The sequence below is a fragment of the Protopterus annectens genome, chromosome 6.part0, assembly GCF_019279795.1.
Source record: "Protopterus annectens isolate FY-2018-M chromosome 6.part0, PAN1.0, whole genome shotgun sequence".
NCBI lineage: Eukaryota > Metazoa > Chordata > Ceratodontiformes > Protopteridae > Protopterus > Protopterus annectens.
The window spans coordinates 70,774,787-70,792,171 of record NC_056737.1 but is presented as its reverse complement, the minus strand read 5'-3'; the positions used below and the strand labels follow the sequence as shown (position 1 = coordinate 70,792,171).

The 17,385-nt window shown below is 40.2% G+C and overlaps 1 protein-coding gene across 1 annotated transcript in view; it reads right to left on the bottom strand.

Moving 5' to 3' along the window:
• LOC122803768 (1-phosphatidylinositol 4,5-bisphosphate phosphodiesterase beta-2-like) overlaps positions 1-17,385 on the bottom strand; it is an 805,974-nt gene that overhangs the window by 176,685 nt on the left and 611,904 nt on the right. The window contains exon 19 of the mRNA XM_044073456.1: positions 3,897-3,988. Within this exon, the coding sequence (XP_043929391.1) occupies positions 3,897-3,988 (92 nt within the window). The remainder of the gene's footprint in view (positions 1-3,896; positions 3,989-17,385) is intronic.

Here is a 17,385-nt window from a genome sequence, read left to right as displayed (position 1 = left end):
AACTCCTCCCTACTCACTAATCTAGAATCGACCTATCACAAGATAGCTAGATTTGCAGCTCAACAAACATATAAATCTCTCCACTGTCTCTCCCTAAAATACCTGAACTGGCTCTAACTACCACACCTGTTTCTCCAATCTCAGCTCCAAATCATACACTCCATTCTATATCAGCCAGCTTTCTGTCCAGCTCTATCATCCCTTGGGAGGGTGGCCTAATGGTTAAGGTGTTTGCCTTACAAACACAAGGTACAGAGTTTGAATCTCACAGGGGTAATTGGCTAGGCTTAAAATGGCTTGCAAGGGCAGTTAGCCTAGTACTAATCTATGAACCTATGAATCTATTCCCCTATCAGAAACCACTGAAGTGCAAACCAAGACCTATTAACTGTTTACAAACCTAAATCTAAGACAGGGTGCAACTTATACAGCTACTACCCTTCTACTGCATGGAACAAACTCCCACTAGAAATAACGAACCTTACAACCCCCAAACAAAAACTACTTCAAAAAGCACTGGACCTGCACTGTTTGCATCCTCCCTGACCATAACCAACCTAGTCCTGTTTATCTATTACATACCATTCCTTCTATGTAACTTCTAAAACTTTTCCTACATTCTGCTTATTGAACTTTAGATTGGCAAACGTTTTTTTAAACTACATTGTTTACTTCTTATGCTTTAATTGTTATCATTCTTTTGTTTATAGTATTATTGGAAACTACTGCATGAGATTTGTAACATATTGAATATATTTATAGTAATGTTGTATGTTTTGGATCTTTTCTTCCCAGGCCTCCGCTGAAAAAGGGCTTTAGCTCAGTCAGACACTCCTGGTCAACAAATGTAAAATAAAATAAATAAACTTTGTGACTGCATCTATAATAACAATGGTTTTACAAAAAAATGATTTCATGGAAGCTTGCTTTCTGTTCTTCATTGTACATAAATCTATGTTATGAATGTATTATAGATGACTATTACTATGGTAAATGTTAAAGTATGTTAAATGATACAATACAAAAGTGTGTAAAGTTCAGAAGAGAATGATTTAAGGGATTAGTTGAAAAACAAGATTTTTTATGGAGGTTAGTGATTGATAAATTGCCAGTAAAAGGAAAATTAAATCTAAATTAAAAGAAAAAAGGTTGCATAATGTATGTCAGGTTAAAGAAACTACAGATCATGCTTTTATAGAATGCAAAAGAATTCAATTGTTTTGAAAACAGTTCTTGAGGTACAAAGGGTCAAAAATTTTTATGCAATAACAAAACCCATGAAATTGATGACCTCAGTGAAGTAAAAACTTCGGATTTTTAAGTTGGTAGTGAGTGTATTATAGATTCTTTGGATTGCTCACTGTGAAAAACTGGCTTATAATAAGATATGGGTTTACTCTTTGATATTAGGCAAATTGAGGAAATGGTTATAGGATCATAGGAAGTTTCTAGGCTATTGGCCCTGAGGCCCTTATAAGCCTAGCCAAGAGTTTAGCCCATGTTTAGACAAGTCAGCACCCAATGTCCCTGTCCAGCAGGGACACGGGTGGAATCCCAGGGGTATATTTTCTGTTTCCTATCCAGTTATCCAGGTTGCGCTTAAAAAGGGGTAAAGAGGTACTCTGCTTGACATGGACAGGGAGTCTATTCCACAGATGGGAAGTCTGTGAGACACAAATCTGTCCCACCAACAAGTCCTATTGATATCACAGACCAGGTTGAGGCTGCCTGTGTGGGTTACTCAAGTGCAGCTTGACTTGTGGATATGCAGCAGTCCTATCAGGGTGGGGTCTGAGATTACCTTGTATGCCAGACAGAGGTCACTTCTGAGGAGTCTGTATGAAACTGAATAGAGGGACAGGGTTTTTAGCCTATCTGTGTCTGGTAGATCTTTGAGGCCCTGAATTCTCTTGGTAAGGAACATATGTGGTGTCTCCAGCTGCTGCATTTGCTTTGCAAGATACATGCCGAACGGGGTGTTGTACTCAATAATGGGTCTTAGAGAAGAATACAGGGATGTTATGACCTCCTTGTCCCTGAATTAGATACCCTTACTTATGAGGTGGTCCATGTAGAAAGCTTTCCATACAATGGAAGCAACATGGTGGTCAAAAGAAAGGTTTCCCAAATCCCTCATGGCTGATTGTGTGCTTACAGTGTTGCCATTAATGTGATAATTTGTGGGGACATCACTCTCCCCAAAGAGGATGCTGATGCATTTTTTGCTATTCAGCTTGAGGTCATGTTTTGGGCACCAGTTATTTATCTGGGTGAGACCCTCTTGGAGGATGTCCTCATCACTAGGGGAATTGATGACAGCACCCAGCAAACTTGGTCAGCCATAGTCCACTGGTTTTGGCCTGCACCTCAGAAAAGTATATCCCAAATAAGAGGCCCAAAGACCAAACCCTGGGGTATGCCGCTTGTTACGGGTCTACTGCTTGTTATGCCAAGGTGGCTGGGAAAACTTTATTTCTGGGTAAAGTATTTTTAAATTTAAACTGTGTTCAAATGGACTTAAGGAAAAGTTTTTGAATTATATGTTGCCTTTGGCTTTTTCATGTTTATATAAATAAAAGCCCTACTATTTTCTGTTGGCGCTGTGGGATCTTTTACATCCACCTGAGCTACCACCAGCTCCAGATGGATCTTGGTTTAATGTTTTATTTAAAGGATGGCACACCCAGGAGTGTAGCACTCCTCTAATGCTACACTGCAGTATCAGCAATCCAATCTCCTAGAGTGGGAAGAGAAGTCACAGCCTTCTGGCCTTCCAATGCCTTTTGCACCACTGACACTGACATGATCTGATGTGCAACATGTTAAGCATGCTTTGTTTATTTTCTGCAATCTTGTTTCAGACACAAAGGATGCTTTTTGAGTATGCCTTTTGCAGCTGTTACAAGATTTATGGACTAGAAAGGAAGGGTGATATCACTGCTTCTTAGGGGGTCTGAGCTTCTCCCGAAGTGCAGTTTATTCTACAGCAGAGGGTAATAGCCATAATGTGTTACTTTGTAGGTTAGTCTGCTTTGGAGAAAGGTGGCTCTACCTTATATTGGAAGACAGATTGTTCTTATGTTAGGCAGTGATATGTGGAAAAATGGCTAAGATGTATTAACTGTAGGATTTTGTAATCCAGCTTTTGTGAGTTTTCAATTTTCTTAGAGTGAGCAATGATTATGACAGGGCCTAAAACAGTCTAGATAGCAGCATGTTAATGGCTATGGTTTGTCTAGTTCCTCTGGTGAGCAGGTCAGAAATCTTATAGGTGTGGTAGTACATTTTTGGGGACTGGATTTTAATGTGCAGCCGGAATGATAGATTTTGATCTAGAAAGAACCCACTAATATATTTGTGTCAAGTGATAGAGGGTGCTGGACAGCTCTGTGGCTCAGAGATGTGCGATTTATAAAAAAATAAGTGATAACCTTTTGTTTGTGCTAAATAGCATCCAGTAGTTTGCTAATATTCATTCAACTCTATTTTCCTATGGCCCATTTCAGAGTTTAATAAACAAACGCTTGGCAGAAGACTACAGAGAAAAAAGAAGAGTGCCAAAGACAGAGCCTTGGGAGACTGCCTTTTTAACAAATGGCAGTTTGAGTACATAATAAACTGGAACAGATAGTAAGGATTATCTTGCTGAGATAGTAGCATTTGCAGGAATGTACAACATACCTGGAAAGACACCATAGTAAAACTGCATTATATTTTCCTTGGTAAAACTGGTAGTTAAAATGTAGGAACGGGAATGTCATGTGCCATGAAGTGGTACTAGTATATGTAGTCTGTGTGCACTTTGTACTATGCAAAAGCTGCTCTGTCATATACATGAACTGCCCTGACCTACATCCTTTCACTTATTCAAACATAGTCGAGTAGTAAGTACATACCTGTTCATGGGATGATGAACTAACTTTCTGTGTCAACAACTGCTTTGCGGTACTAGCAAATTTAGTGGGGTCTGACAATGCAGAGGTGAGATCTGTAAGTAAATGCATAAGAAATAAGTTAAAACTTTTTAGCATACGGTCTTAGGAGATAAATACTGTACTTATTTAATGTGAAATGCAAGTTTAGTTTCTTTCTAAGAAAATTGCATTACATGTAATTTTCATTCTGATCAAAACAGCAAATATAAGAAATAAATGCAAGTAAGAATTCTATGCTAAGATTTACGAGCAACAAGAATGATAAAATGATTTACATACTTTAATTATTCTAATCACAGTCTGTCAGGGTGGCTTACTTATATGATAAATAGATGCTTACTTCCACCATTAGTGATTTTGGTTTGAATAATGGCCTAAAGGATCAGCTGGGGGCAGCTCAAGAAACATTAGTTTGACCAACTCACATTCCCCAGTTACAGGCTACATTAGGGATAAAAGAGGAAGCAGTAATATAAAGCCGCTAAGTGAAGGGGTGGGGTGGAGTAGGTCTCTGTCATGTGGAAGGTTCACAGAGAAGCAGGTCTTGGCATGTACCACTGAGCAAGGGGAATGTGAGCAGCTACAGAATACATCACCAGTCCCACAGTATAATGGTGTCATCCTCCACTACCACCAGTTCTCACTCTATGCTTGCAGAATGAATGAATTAGGAGGAAGGGTGCTATGGGCAGAGAAGCAACGGTCACATAATCAGCTGAGATAGTGGAAAAGAGTAACTCGTAAGTTTTTTTTTCTGAATCTGCTTTCCTTATTGTTACAAGTCCTTAAAATACAGAGTTGTTATTGAACATGTCTTTAGTTTAATGAAGGCATCATCCCACCCATGTGTCTTGTGATAGATATCAAATAATAAAATATCATATCAAATAATTATCATATCAAACAATTGCTCTGCAACACAGAAACAAATAAAATTATATTAACATTTTTATTAATGGTGTTCATGATGTTAAAAAGGATGTTTTAGGCAGAAGCTATCCTTGCACAAAATACCATTTAATACTGCTCACTAAGTCACAGACCAGTGAAATAAGGTTTAGTGGATCAAGTCAATCTTTGTCGGGTACCCCCATGCAACAGAGACATTCACTAAAGAGAGGGCAAAATGCAGGTAATCCTCACTTTATTCATTGTGAGAAAAAATGTACATGAAGAATCTAAGAAAAAGGAAGCATTAAGAGTGCTGTTTCTCCTGATTTGACTAGATGTCACGTGCAGTTTACAGACGTCTAATGTTCAGAAATTACTTGTCCCCACCATACCAGCAACTAGGATTCATGGTCCAGAACTAACTTTATAATACAGCACTGGGTGGGGATGGGAAGGCTGCACTTCTCAGGTGTTACGGTTCATCTAGGAAATTAAATCTCATCTGCCTAAGTTGCTGGTAGGTAAGGTTGAGGTAAAAGCTTTCATGGCATTCATGTAAAAATAAGGGTTTTTACTTTTTTATTTCACGGTCATTAGCTTTCAGTCCATAGCTTATTACTCTAATATCTATTTTCCATTTTCCTCTCTTTATTTCATAGTTAAAGTTACCTAAACAACACTCCATTGATTTTTATTTAAATTCAGTTCATTTCTCAGACACCTCTACCTTCCCCTTAATATCTACCTGAATATGTTTAAACATGCTTTTTGGGATTTCCTTCTCTCATATGATTGGTTTTCTTCTCTCATTTAAGTGGTATCCACAAAGAGAATGCCAGGGCTTTTAGGTAAAACATTTTCTTACACACAATGCAGGCAACTAAAAGTGAAAATTCTTATTATTCTGTGGGTGACTTTCAACAAAATTCTGCCATCTCCCATGTAACTATTGTGAGGTACTGTTTCTTCTTTGTTTTTTCTTCTCTTAAAAGAAAACTTTGTTAACATTCTCCATTTTGCACACTGTGAAAACTCTTGTCAGCCTCATATACCATTAGGGGGACCAATTTCTATAATTAACATTCTCCTCTTAGCACAAAATGACCATATGACTATCAGGATAGTTTGTATTGTTCTATAACTTTTTTTTATTTTTTTTATTTTTTATTTATTTATTTATCATTTGTTAACCGGGAAAGTCCGACTTGGAACGAAGCCAATTTTCAGCGGAGGCCCGGGGAGAAAGGCTCCAGATGACTTTTTCTTTAATCTTAAACTAATTTTTCATATCTTTAAAATTTTGTTTTTTTGCATATAATTTACACATTATATTTCAAATAACACTGCACTGTCCACATAAATCAGTTGCGCACATGTGCTGATTGATTGGCTATGGTGGAGAATTAGAGATGTGATACATGGTGTAAACCGTGTTCTGACATCTGCAGCCTGATTATTATTATTATGTACTTTTTTAGTATGGTTGTCTCTTCATGTAAAAGAGAAGTTTGTTAAAGTTAACATTTTCTGCACTGTGAAACATGCTATGTGCTTCATACTTGGTTAATGCTCTTGTGGTTAACTATTCCTAAAAGTAACAATCTCTTTGAAGCACAAATTGTCTTGCCATGCAGCTGTCTAGATTGTTTGCATTGTTTGGTTACTTTTGCCTTAATCTTAGAGTAAATTTTCAATGTTTTAATTCAGTTTTTAAATATAGTCACACACACACCATTTAAAAACAATTATATTGTCCAGAAAATCAGTTACACACATGTGCAGACTCAGTAAGTCCCATAGGGAATTGACAGTGGGGCCTGCTTCATTTACCTTCCACCACCATCCCCAACTATGCAGCCCACATTTACCTTTTATAGTTTTTCTACTACCCTTATCCTAACTAACCAGTTACAACAGATTTCCCCAAGCTAACCACATGATATTGCTAATGTAAAATTCTGCACTGCAATTATGAAAATGTTTATAATTACATAATTCATAACATTTTTCTGTCAACAAGATACACTAACCATTACCTCAATATCAATTATTTAATATATGACTCTGATCACATCTCTAATAACAAGAGACATAGTTTGTCTAAAAAAAAAACGCAATCCTTACTTTCTTATCTATGCAGCCAATCAGTTCAGCAGAGTTCACAACTGAACTGTACTGTGAATAACTCTGGCACTTACACAACTCTTTCTACAGCAATTCCAAACAAAAGCCAATTTATGCAGAGCCAGATCCAGCACTAGGTGACCTAGGCAGTTACCTAGGGTCCATGTTAGGTGGGGGTGGAGGGCATGCTGGCTTTGGGAGGCCTATAAAAAATGAAATCTGTGGTAAATAAAACAAGTCCAAATAGTTCCATAAAATGGTTTTAGGTCCACAGCGGTGACTTTCTGTAGGAACACATCAAGGCTTTAGGACTTTGTGGGTGACTTCTGTAAAGAACATCAAGCACCAGAAGCCTCAGTGTTTTAGGAATGAATGACCACAGGAGATTTGATTTAGGATTCAGCTTAAATGGAGAGCTGAAACAATGAGTGTGGCAGCAGAGGTGCCGGAAGCTGTTGAAGAGTGGAATGGTGGTGGGTGACAGGGGGCACTTAGTGATCTAAAAAGGGCAATTTTTTAAACCATTTGCTACCACAACATAGGTTCACTTGGAGAACATTTTAAGCTTATCCAATTTCCATTTTGGTGCTTGAATTAACATTTCCTGATTGGTCTTACCTATCCTATGGCCAATAATTGTATATTAGTCCCAGTGAGAATAAATGTGATCATACTATAGATAATTTGAGGGGACCCATGTAAGGGATGCAGCATTTCAGAACTGTCTCTATCCATTAGTGGCACGAGGAACAATCCTGGAGTACATTTTCTATTACCCATCCTTAGATCCAAGTTGCATTTGAATATGGACAGGGATAAGCTTTGTTGTACTTGAATGGATAGTCTGTTCTGGATATATATCCATCTCTCCACAGCATTCAGTTTAGATATCTGGACTGAGTATTTCTGATGCCATTTGACTTGCTGATGTTCTGTAGGTCCATCTGTATTAGGTCGAAGGATGCCTTGTATGCCAGACACGTCACCTCTAAGCACTCTGTAGGATACTGAGTATAGTGATAAATCTTTAAGGTGGTCCATGCAAGACTTATTGCTTAGGACTTGTATCCTTTTAGTAGGGTATCTCTGTGGGTATTCCAATTGTTGCATGGGTCTGGACAGATACATGCCAAAGTGGGCATTATACAAAATGATTGACCTAATGAGGGCTTTGCAAGGGGGGACAATAACATCTCTAGATCTAATCACAATCAATTTGTTTATAAGCTGTGCAATATAGAAAGGTTTTCTTATGATTCTGGCCACATGTTGGTCAAAAGTTAGGTCGCTGTCACTGTACACACAAGTTCCCAAATCCTAAACAAGTAGGTCAGTTCTCAGAGGGCATTGTCAGTTTGGCCGTTCCCTGGAGTAGATGACTTCCCTAAGGATATGATAATGTATTTCTTGGAGTTTAATTTCAATTCATTATTCTGGCACCAGTTATTGTTTGGGACAAAAACTTCTTGCATGATGGTTAAGTCATTTGGGGATTCAATAACTGCTCCTAGCTTGCAGTCATCTCAAACTTAGTCAGCCAAAGCCCTTTGGTATTTCCTTTTACTTTTGATATATATATGGCAAACAGAAAAAGTCTCAGCACCGAACCCTGGGGGACTCCATTGGTGACTGGTCTCTTCCCCTATTTTGATCTCCTGCATCCTGCGAGCAAGCATACATGATGTATACGTTCTTTGATTCACCTTCCTGATTGTATTAAATTGTATTCCTTGCATAATACAGCACCACTTGTTGGAATGTGTTTTAAATTTGTAGTTTGGAACAGTCTTCTAATAAACAATGAAACAAAGTGTATGAACCAATAATGACAAAACTACCCATTTCAGAAAGTTTCAACCATAAAAGGCCACTCAGACTTCTGTCATTACAATTCACCAATATCAGTAAATGTGCAAAATCTCTGCAGAAGTAAGTCATCTAAATAATTCCACATTAACAGAATCTGTAACTAATGAAGAGGTTGCTGCTAGCAAACAACTTAATACTTCATTGTTTCATCTATAAATAAAGTGCCCGTTTCCCTTGAATAATAAATTGCCTATGCTACATTAAAAAATGATAAGCTAGTAATTTTGCAATGGGGAATGGATGGCAAACTGATAACGGATTCATAGTTACTAGGTAACTCCTCCAAAGGAGGACATTCATAGGACTGCATTATCCACTCCCATTAAAGTACAACAAAGTACAGTATCAGCAATCCATCTGCATACTGTGGGAGTAGAATCCACAGACTTCTGCATCAAAACCAAGTATACTACATGTTGTGCTAACAATACAAACAACTTAGTATAAGTAGCACTAAACTTCTCTTCCCCTGAAGTTCTCAGCTCCTTGTAAAATCCACTTGACGATCAGCTAAATCTCTCAACTTTACAGCACAAGAAATCTGGAAAAAGCCAAAATTTATTGGGGCAAAGGCCCAAAACCATGGACACATTTTAAATATTGCTTGTATAATCTTAGAAAGTTGCTAAAATAAAGTGTTTTGTATTATCTTGTGTTTCCTGAAAGATAGGAAGACTGAAACTTAAAAAGCTATCATTATTTAGTGAATTTGCCAGAAAAACACAAATTTTAAGAGGAACAGACCAAAAGTAAGAACCAAATATTCTGTGAAAATCTTTACACTGGAGAGCTATGGACTCATCTCCCGGAATCACAAGTGGTGGTATGGGTAGAGAATTCAGGCTCTTGTTTGAGTCTGAGTAACAATAACCAGGTATATCTAACTGGGGCATTTTACACACACACACACACACACACACACACACACACACACACACACACACACACACACACACACACACACACACACACACGGTAGCAGCATAACTCCTGCAAATAAAAGAACAAACCTTTCCTTACTGGCATGAATCTGGCTCTGGCAGCACCAACCCAACAGCAGCAGCATAACTCCTGTAACACAGAGCAATAAGAGAACAAGAACACCTAGTTTAGTTAGTTTAACTTCTGCGGGTGAATCCACGTTAGCACGAAAACTCCACTTCATTAACTTTTCCCGACAGGTCTTGCAGCTGTAAAAGTGTGGGGGGGGCTCCCCCTCCCCCTGGCTCTATGGTTCTGGCACCCATGCGTAGCAGCAATGGTGTGTGTGTGTGTGTGTGTGTGTGTGTGTGTGTGTGTGTGTGTGTGTGTGTAATGCCCCAGTGTGGGTACTGACTACTTAACGCAAGCAAGTGCCTTAAATCTCCACATCCTCTGCCAGGTCTCCTTTATTTTAATTATTATTTTTGGTTTGTTTTTGTAACTCACTGAGGATTACAGTCTTGTAAATGTCAATCATAGAGTTTTATAAGTTGTTCAGTGTCAGTAGTGCAGCAGGTAGCATACTTACCTTTCATGCAGAAGGCTGTGGATTGTCTTCCTACATCAGGTAGAGCTACAAAATATAAGTATCTTGATTTTTTTGATTATTTTTACAGATTACTGTTTTTACAATTTAATATATATAAAGCACTTTGTCTATTCAGTATCTTCACAAATCCTTATCTGTTTAAAAACTTTCATTTGTCTCTGTAGTGCTTGCTATCTTGTAGGCTATTGTGTAAACTGAAACATCTCCTCTGTGTAATTATCTCTTGGCTAGTGGGGGCTGGTTCTTTTGTGTTCTTGTAAAAAAAAAGTTTCTGTCTTTTGCACACAGTGCAGACTAGAGTGGTTGTTGACTGCAACTGAGCTACAAAATATAAGTATCTTGATTTTTTTTATTATTTTTACAGATTACTGTTTTTACAATTTAATATATATAAAGCACTTTGTCTATTCAGTATCTTCACAAATCCTTATCTGTTTAAAAACTTTTATTTGTCTCTGTAGTGCTTGCTGTCTTGTAGGCTATTTTGTCCCACCCTCCCTCCCTGTTGCTGTCTTGCTCTTATACTTGGTGGCTTTGCAGTTGCCCACCCCTACTGTGACACACCTCCCAGTCTAGTGTCATTAGCTCATTCTGCTTAATACAGAGAGAACATTTGATAAGGCCTTCTGTTCCTCCTTTTTCCCTTTCAAAAAGTAAAACAAAACTTTTTTTTGTTTCTCTTTCGCCTGAACCTTCTTGTGTTCTGACTGTCCTTCTCAAACATTTTGGAAACATACAGTATATTTCAGAGCATTTGTTATAACTGTATTTGCTATAACTGATTTAAGTATTTTTTCTGGCTTTTTGATTATTTACTGCTTAGCGACTGCATTTTAGCCTGTTTATACAGCTCTGCATTCTATTTAAACTGTTTTTGTGTTGATTAACTGTTTTGCACTTTTAAAAAGTTAGTTGTTGCTTAATTTTACCTGTAGGCTAACACACTCAAGTGCGCTAGCCGCTTAAAAGCATTTATAGCATTTACTGTCTGTTTTCTGCAAAAAAAAAAAAAAAAAAAAAATCTTGTTTTCCCGCCTTACTGAACTAGAATAGTCCAGTCTTCAGAGTTTGCTGATCTCTGGACTTTGTCTTGGTTCCTGTGCTATTCCATATCCTTATTTGGATAAAAGGAAGTGTCTTTGTTCACCAGTGGGAGTGGGGAGCACTGAGCGGCCTATTTGTCCCTAGAGGAGTGGTTCCAGCCAGAAACTTGTAGTCTATTGGCCATTTTGGGTCAATTCCTAGCTCTTTTCAGCCCCCTGTAATAAAGCCCGCTTTAGACGCTTTTTCATTTGTATTCAACTCAACACAGCTCCTCGTGGTGTCCTGCAGAGTTCTACAAGCAGCAGAGAGCAAAAGAGTGACTTTTCCTGATTTAAGTATTTTTCTGGCTTTTTGATTATTTACTGCTTAGCGACTGCTTTTTCGCCTGTTCATACAGCTCTGCATTCTATTTAAACTGTTTTTTGTGTTGATTAACTGTTTTGCACTTTTAAAAAAGTTATTTGTTGCTTAATTTTACCTGTAGGCTAACACACTCAAGTGTGCTAGCCGTTTAAAAGCATTTATAGCATTTACTGTCTGTTTTTCTTCTGTTTTCTGCAAAAAAGAAAAAAAAAAAAAAAATCTTGTTTTCCCGCCTTACTGAACTAGAATAGTCCAGTCTTCAGAGTTTGCTGACCTCTGGGCTTTGTCTTGGTTCCTGTGCTATTCCATATCCTTATTTGGATAAAAGGAAGCGTCTTTGTTCACCAGTGTGAGTGGGGAGCACTGAGCGGCCTGTTTGTCCCTAGAGGTGTGGTTCCAGCCAGAAACTTGTAGTCTATTGGCCATTTTGGGTCAATTCCTAGCTCTTTTCAGCCCCCTGTAATAAAGCCCGCTTTAGCGCTTTTTCGCTTGTATTCAACTCAGCACAGCTCCTCGTGGTGTCCTGCAGAGTTCTACAAGCAGCAGAGAGCAAAAGAGTGACTTTTTCCTTATTTAAGTATTTTTTTCTGGCTTTTTGATTATTTACTGCTTAGCGACTGCATTTTCGCCTGTTTATACAGCTCTGCATTCTATTTAAACTGTTTTTGTGTTGATTAACTGTTTTGCACTTTTAAAAAAGTTGTTTGTTGTTTAATTTTACCTGTAGGCTAACACACTCAAGTGCGCTAGCCGTTTAAAAGCATTTATAGCATTTACTGTCTGTTTTTCCTCTGTTTTCTGCAAAAAAAAAAAAAAAAAAAATCTTGTTTTCCCGCCTTACTGAACTAGAATAGTCCAGTCTTCAGAGTTTGCTGATCTCTGGGCTTTGGCTTGGTTCCTGTGCTATTCCATATCCTTATTTGGATAAAGGGAAGCTTCTTTGTTCACCAGTGGGAGTGGGGAGCACTGAGCAGCCTATTTGTCCCTTGAGCAGTGGTTCCAGCCAGAAACTTGCAGTCTATTGGCCATTTTGGGTCAATTCCTAGCTCTTTTCAACCCCCTGTAATAAAGCCCGCTTTAGCGCGCTTTTGCGTGATTTAGCGGAGTTGCCCATAGAGCACCATCGGGCAGCGCCGGTTAAACAAGGTTAAACTATTTCTGGCTCCGTAAAGTCTGCTTTTCAATTTTTCCCTTAGAACTTCTCTACTTGCAATCTAAACAGTCTATTCTCTATCTCAAAAGCTCAGCACTTGCTCCTAAAGCATTTTTATACTTGTATACTAAACAAAGTACAACATTAGCCTAGAATCCCCTTGAGTACCCATTTCCCTTCTGACTGAGTTACACAGCAAACTTTTTCACTTTTTCTAGCATGTCGAAGGGTCAGTTGCTAGCGTCCTCTCCTGTTCAGCTGGTGAATCTGGGCATCTTGAGGCAATGTTACAATTGCCTCATGTACACAGACAACCCACTCCTTCTCCCACAAAACACAAATACATGTGAGAGATGCAACTATATAGCCAAACTGGAGGCTGAGCTCTCTCAACTCAGGACTGGCAAGACCAGACAGGAGGCGAAGGAAACCACGCACACCACAAACCCAGTTTCACATAGAACTATCACAACTGCAAAACAAACACATAAACACACAAAGACATACTCGGAGGCAACGATCAAAAATCTACCAAAACTACAGAGGCCTCCAAAGCAGACACCCAAGCAACTGCCACCTCAAGACATAAGACATGCAACACATAGCTCTCAAAGTCAGTGTGCTAAACAGTCACAGCCCTTAAGGCCAAACACAATGCCAGACACACTTGTTATAGGTGACTCCATAGTCAGACACACTGACGTCCCACTCACCAGACTGAACAAGGAAAAGATCACAGTAAGCTGCCTGTCAGGTGCTAGAATCCGCCACATAACACAAGCACTCAGGTCACTCCACAGCAAGTACAAGTATGACTCAGTCATTGTCCATGCTGGTGTGAACGACCTGAGACGTACCTCCCTGGACTGGACTACATGAAAAGAGACATAGAGGAGCTCTCAGATTATGTAGCCCAGGCCGGTATGACCCTGACCCTGAGCAGTATCCTACCCTCACCAAGAATGATACCACAATACAGAGACAAAATGATCAGCTTTAATAATTGGCTTAATTACTGGTGTCATTCTAAGAGGATCCAATGTCTGTCTGCCTGGGATGACATGCTTGACAAGCCATGCTGCTTCGCAAGGGACGGCTTGCACCTGTCACCCCTGGGCTTCCGGATATTGGCAAAGGCTCTGCCACCCCATAGTGCCTTTTTTAGGCAAGGCTCAAATGATAAACCTACCGCCCTAGAAAACAAAAATGGAGAAAAACTAAGGGTAATACTGCTTAATGCCAGAAGTCTAAACCTCAAGATGCATGCCCTCGAAGCCCTCCTCAGTATGGAGAACATCGATGTCTGTGCTGTGACTGAAACCTGGTTCAAGGCTCCTGAGAGCACCCCAGCACTATCAGGTTATACCTCATATCATGTGTTCCGGCCCCAAAATCCGGACCGAACCACAAAAGGATGGGGAGTATCCATATTCATAAAGGATACCCACACCTCCAGGTTAGTGGCAATGCACGAAGCATCGGAGACCATCCAGGTGCAATTAACCATAGGTAAAACTGCCCTACAGTTTGTAACATGCTACAGACCACCTTCTCAAACTCAGGAAACCCACACAGTCTTCCTGAAGACACTGGAGAGTATGAATGTCTCTCCAAACACCATCATATTGGGTGACTTCAACTACCCAAACATACACTGGGAACATTACTCAAGCCCCAACACCCTAGCCCAAAGGTTCCTTGAGTTCATAAACTCAAATGCTATGGAACAACTAGTCACCATTCCCACAAGAGGAGAAAATATACTAGACCTGATCATCACAAACATGGGGACAAAATGCTCCACACGGAAGTATATCCCTCATTGGTGAGATCAGACCATAAATTAATCTCACTGGAGATCCACATCCCGCCCCACCCCCAGCAAAAGACCACAGTGAAGAACTTCTCAAAAGCAAACTTCACACTTTTAAGACTGGAGTGGTATCCTTCAAGGCCCCGAGCCAGTGGAAACCACAACCCACGCTGCTGAAACCCTTACAAATGCCTTCTACGAGCACCTCCAGGAATGTATGGATCAAGCAATCCCTAATAAAATCAAGACCCTTTCCACCAAAGGCAGGCGCCCGGTCTGGTGGACTCCAGCCATAAACAAACTCTACAACAAGAGGAGAAAGCTACTACATGACAGAGCAAAATCCCTAAATGGGAAGGCATCTCTGATCAATACTAGCAAAAACTACGATCACTCATAAAATCATCCAAGGCCAACTTTGAGAGAAAAATCGCTAATGACACAAAAGACAATCATAAAGCCTTCTTTAGCTATGTTAGAAACCTGGGTGGAAACTCCCAGATATGCTCAGAATTAGTCCAAAATGATAAAAACATCACTGAACCCACAGACATTGCCAACATACTGGCAGACAGGTTCAGTGCAAATTTCTCCCCTCCCTCCCCCAAAAGGAGAAATATCTATCCCACCAGAGTCTAGCCTCCCAAACATCTCAGATGCCCAGGTGAGAGCTGCTCTCTCTAAAGCAAAAAACACAGCATCAATGGGACCGGACGGTGTCCCCGGCTGTGTGCTACATGAACTCAATGAGGAACTAAACCCACACATAAGGCTGCTGTTTAATCTTAGCCTTACTACAGGATACGTGCCAAAGAATGGCGATGGCAACTGTGGTCCCACTCCACAAAGGCGGTGCTTCTACGGACCCTGGAAATTACTGCCCCATAAGCTTGACGAGCCTTGTCTGCAAAGCTATGGAGAAGATCATAATGGAACTCATAAATAAAGACATTGGGGACCTACAGACACTGGATCCTACCCAATTTGGCTTTGTCAAGGGCAGATCCTGCCTCTTGAACTTGGTCGACTTTTGAAACAGTCACTAAGGCCATTGATGAGGGTAAGGCAGTTCACACAGCCTACCTTGACCTAGCAAAAGCGTTCGACACAATACCCCACTCGGGCATCATAGAAAAGCTCACCAGCTTAGATGTAAACCCATATGTCACAAGATGGGTTGCAAACTGGCTCAAGGACAGAACACACAGGGTTAGAGTTGCTGGTGCCATGTCAGACTCTAAGCCGGTCACGAGCGGTGTCCCACAGGGCTCAGTCCTGGGCCCCCTCTTGTTCGTCATTTATTTTTCTGAAGTGCAGGCAAACATAGGGGGATTGTGGCTGACAAAATTTGCAGATGACTGCAAACTGGGCACCATAATTGACCCTCCATCAGACACAGACATCCTCCAGAAAGGTCTCATACAAATGGATAACTGGTGCCAGAGCCATGGCCTTAAGCTAAATGCCAAAAAATGTATAGTCATAGCCTTTGGGAAAAACAAAGTAACCCCTAATTACCACATAGGTGGTAATCCATTAAACACGGAAGACGTTATCAGGGACCTGGGGACCCAAGTTGACAGTAACCTCTCTTTTGACAATCACATTGCCAAAGTGGTTAGGAAGACCTTCTACATTGCCCACCTGATCATGAAGGGATTCACATCCAGATCAGGAGAGGTCATTGTACCCTGTACTCTTCACTTATCAGACCAATGATTGAGTACAACGCCCCATTCGGAATGTACCTTACCCGACACCTGCAGCAGTTGGAAAGACCCCAAAAGTTTCTCACCAAAAGGATAAAGGGGCTCAAACATATGTCATACGATGCCCGACTGAAGAAACTCCAACTCTATTCAGTCGCATACCGTCTGCTCAGAGGTGATCTGTGCCTGACATACAAGGCCATGTCCAACCCGGAATTAATGGACATGCTCCACCTCAAAAAATCCAAATCCACCAGAACCACGAGAGCAAGAGACTTAAACCTCAACACGGATATAAATAGGACGTGCTGGAGGGACAGATTCATCACCCGGAGACTCCCTATACTATGGAACAGAATCCCAGTCCATGTGAGGCAGAGCCCCTCACTGACTCTGTTCAAGAGAAATCTTGACGAGTGGATGGGAGATCGTAGGTTTACCCCGGGAATCATCTCTGTATCACTGCTGGACAGAGGCACAGCAAACTAATGGGTATAGTATTCTCATCCTAAGGGGTGGTGAAAGCCACACACACTCTGGCTAGGCTTATAAATGCCCTAGGGCAGATAGCCTAGTATGAACCTATGAACCTATGATTGCTATCACTACTGAGCAACATGTGGGGTGGGTGGGGTTTGGATGAGATGCCTAGTAAACATGAACCTGTTGTCGGCTTACCAGACATTTCCCATTGCATATCACCAGGACACCATTTTTGTTAATGTAACATAGGCAATTTATCCTTCAAGGGCAGCAGACAATGAATTTACAGATGAAGTACTGAAATGCAAAGTAGTTTGCTAGCAGCAACCTTTTCGTTAGTTACAGATCTCTTTAAGGTGGAATTATTCAGATGACTTACTTCTGCAGAGATTGTGTGTATTGGCCTTTTATGACTGAAATCTTCTGAAATGAGTAGCTCTGTTGTTGTTGGTTCATATGCTTTGTTTCAC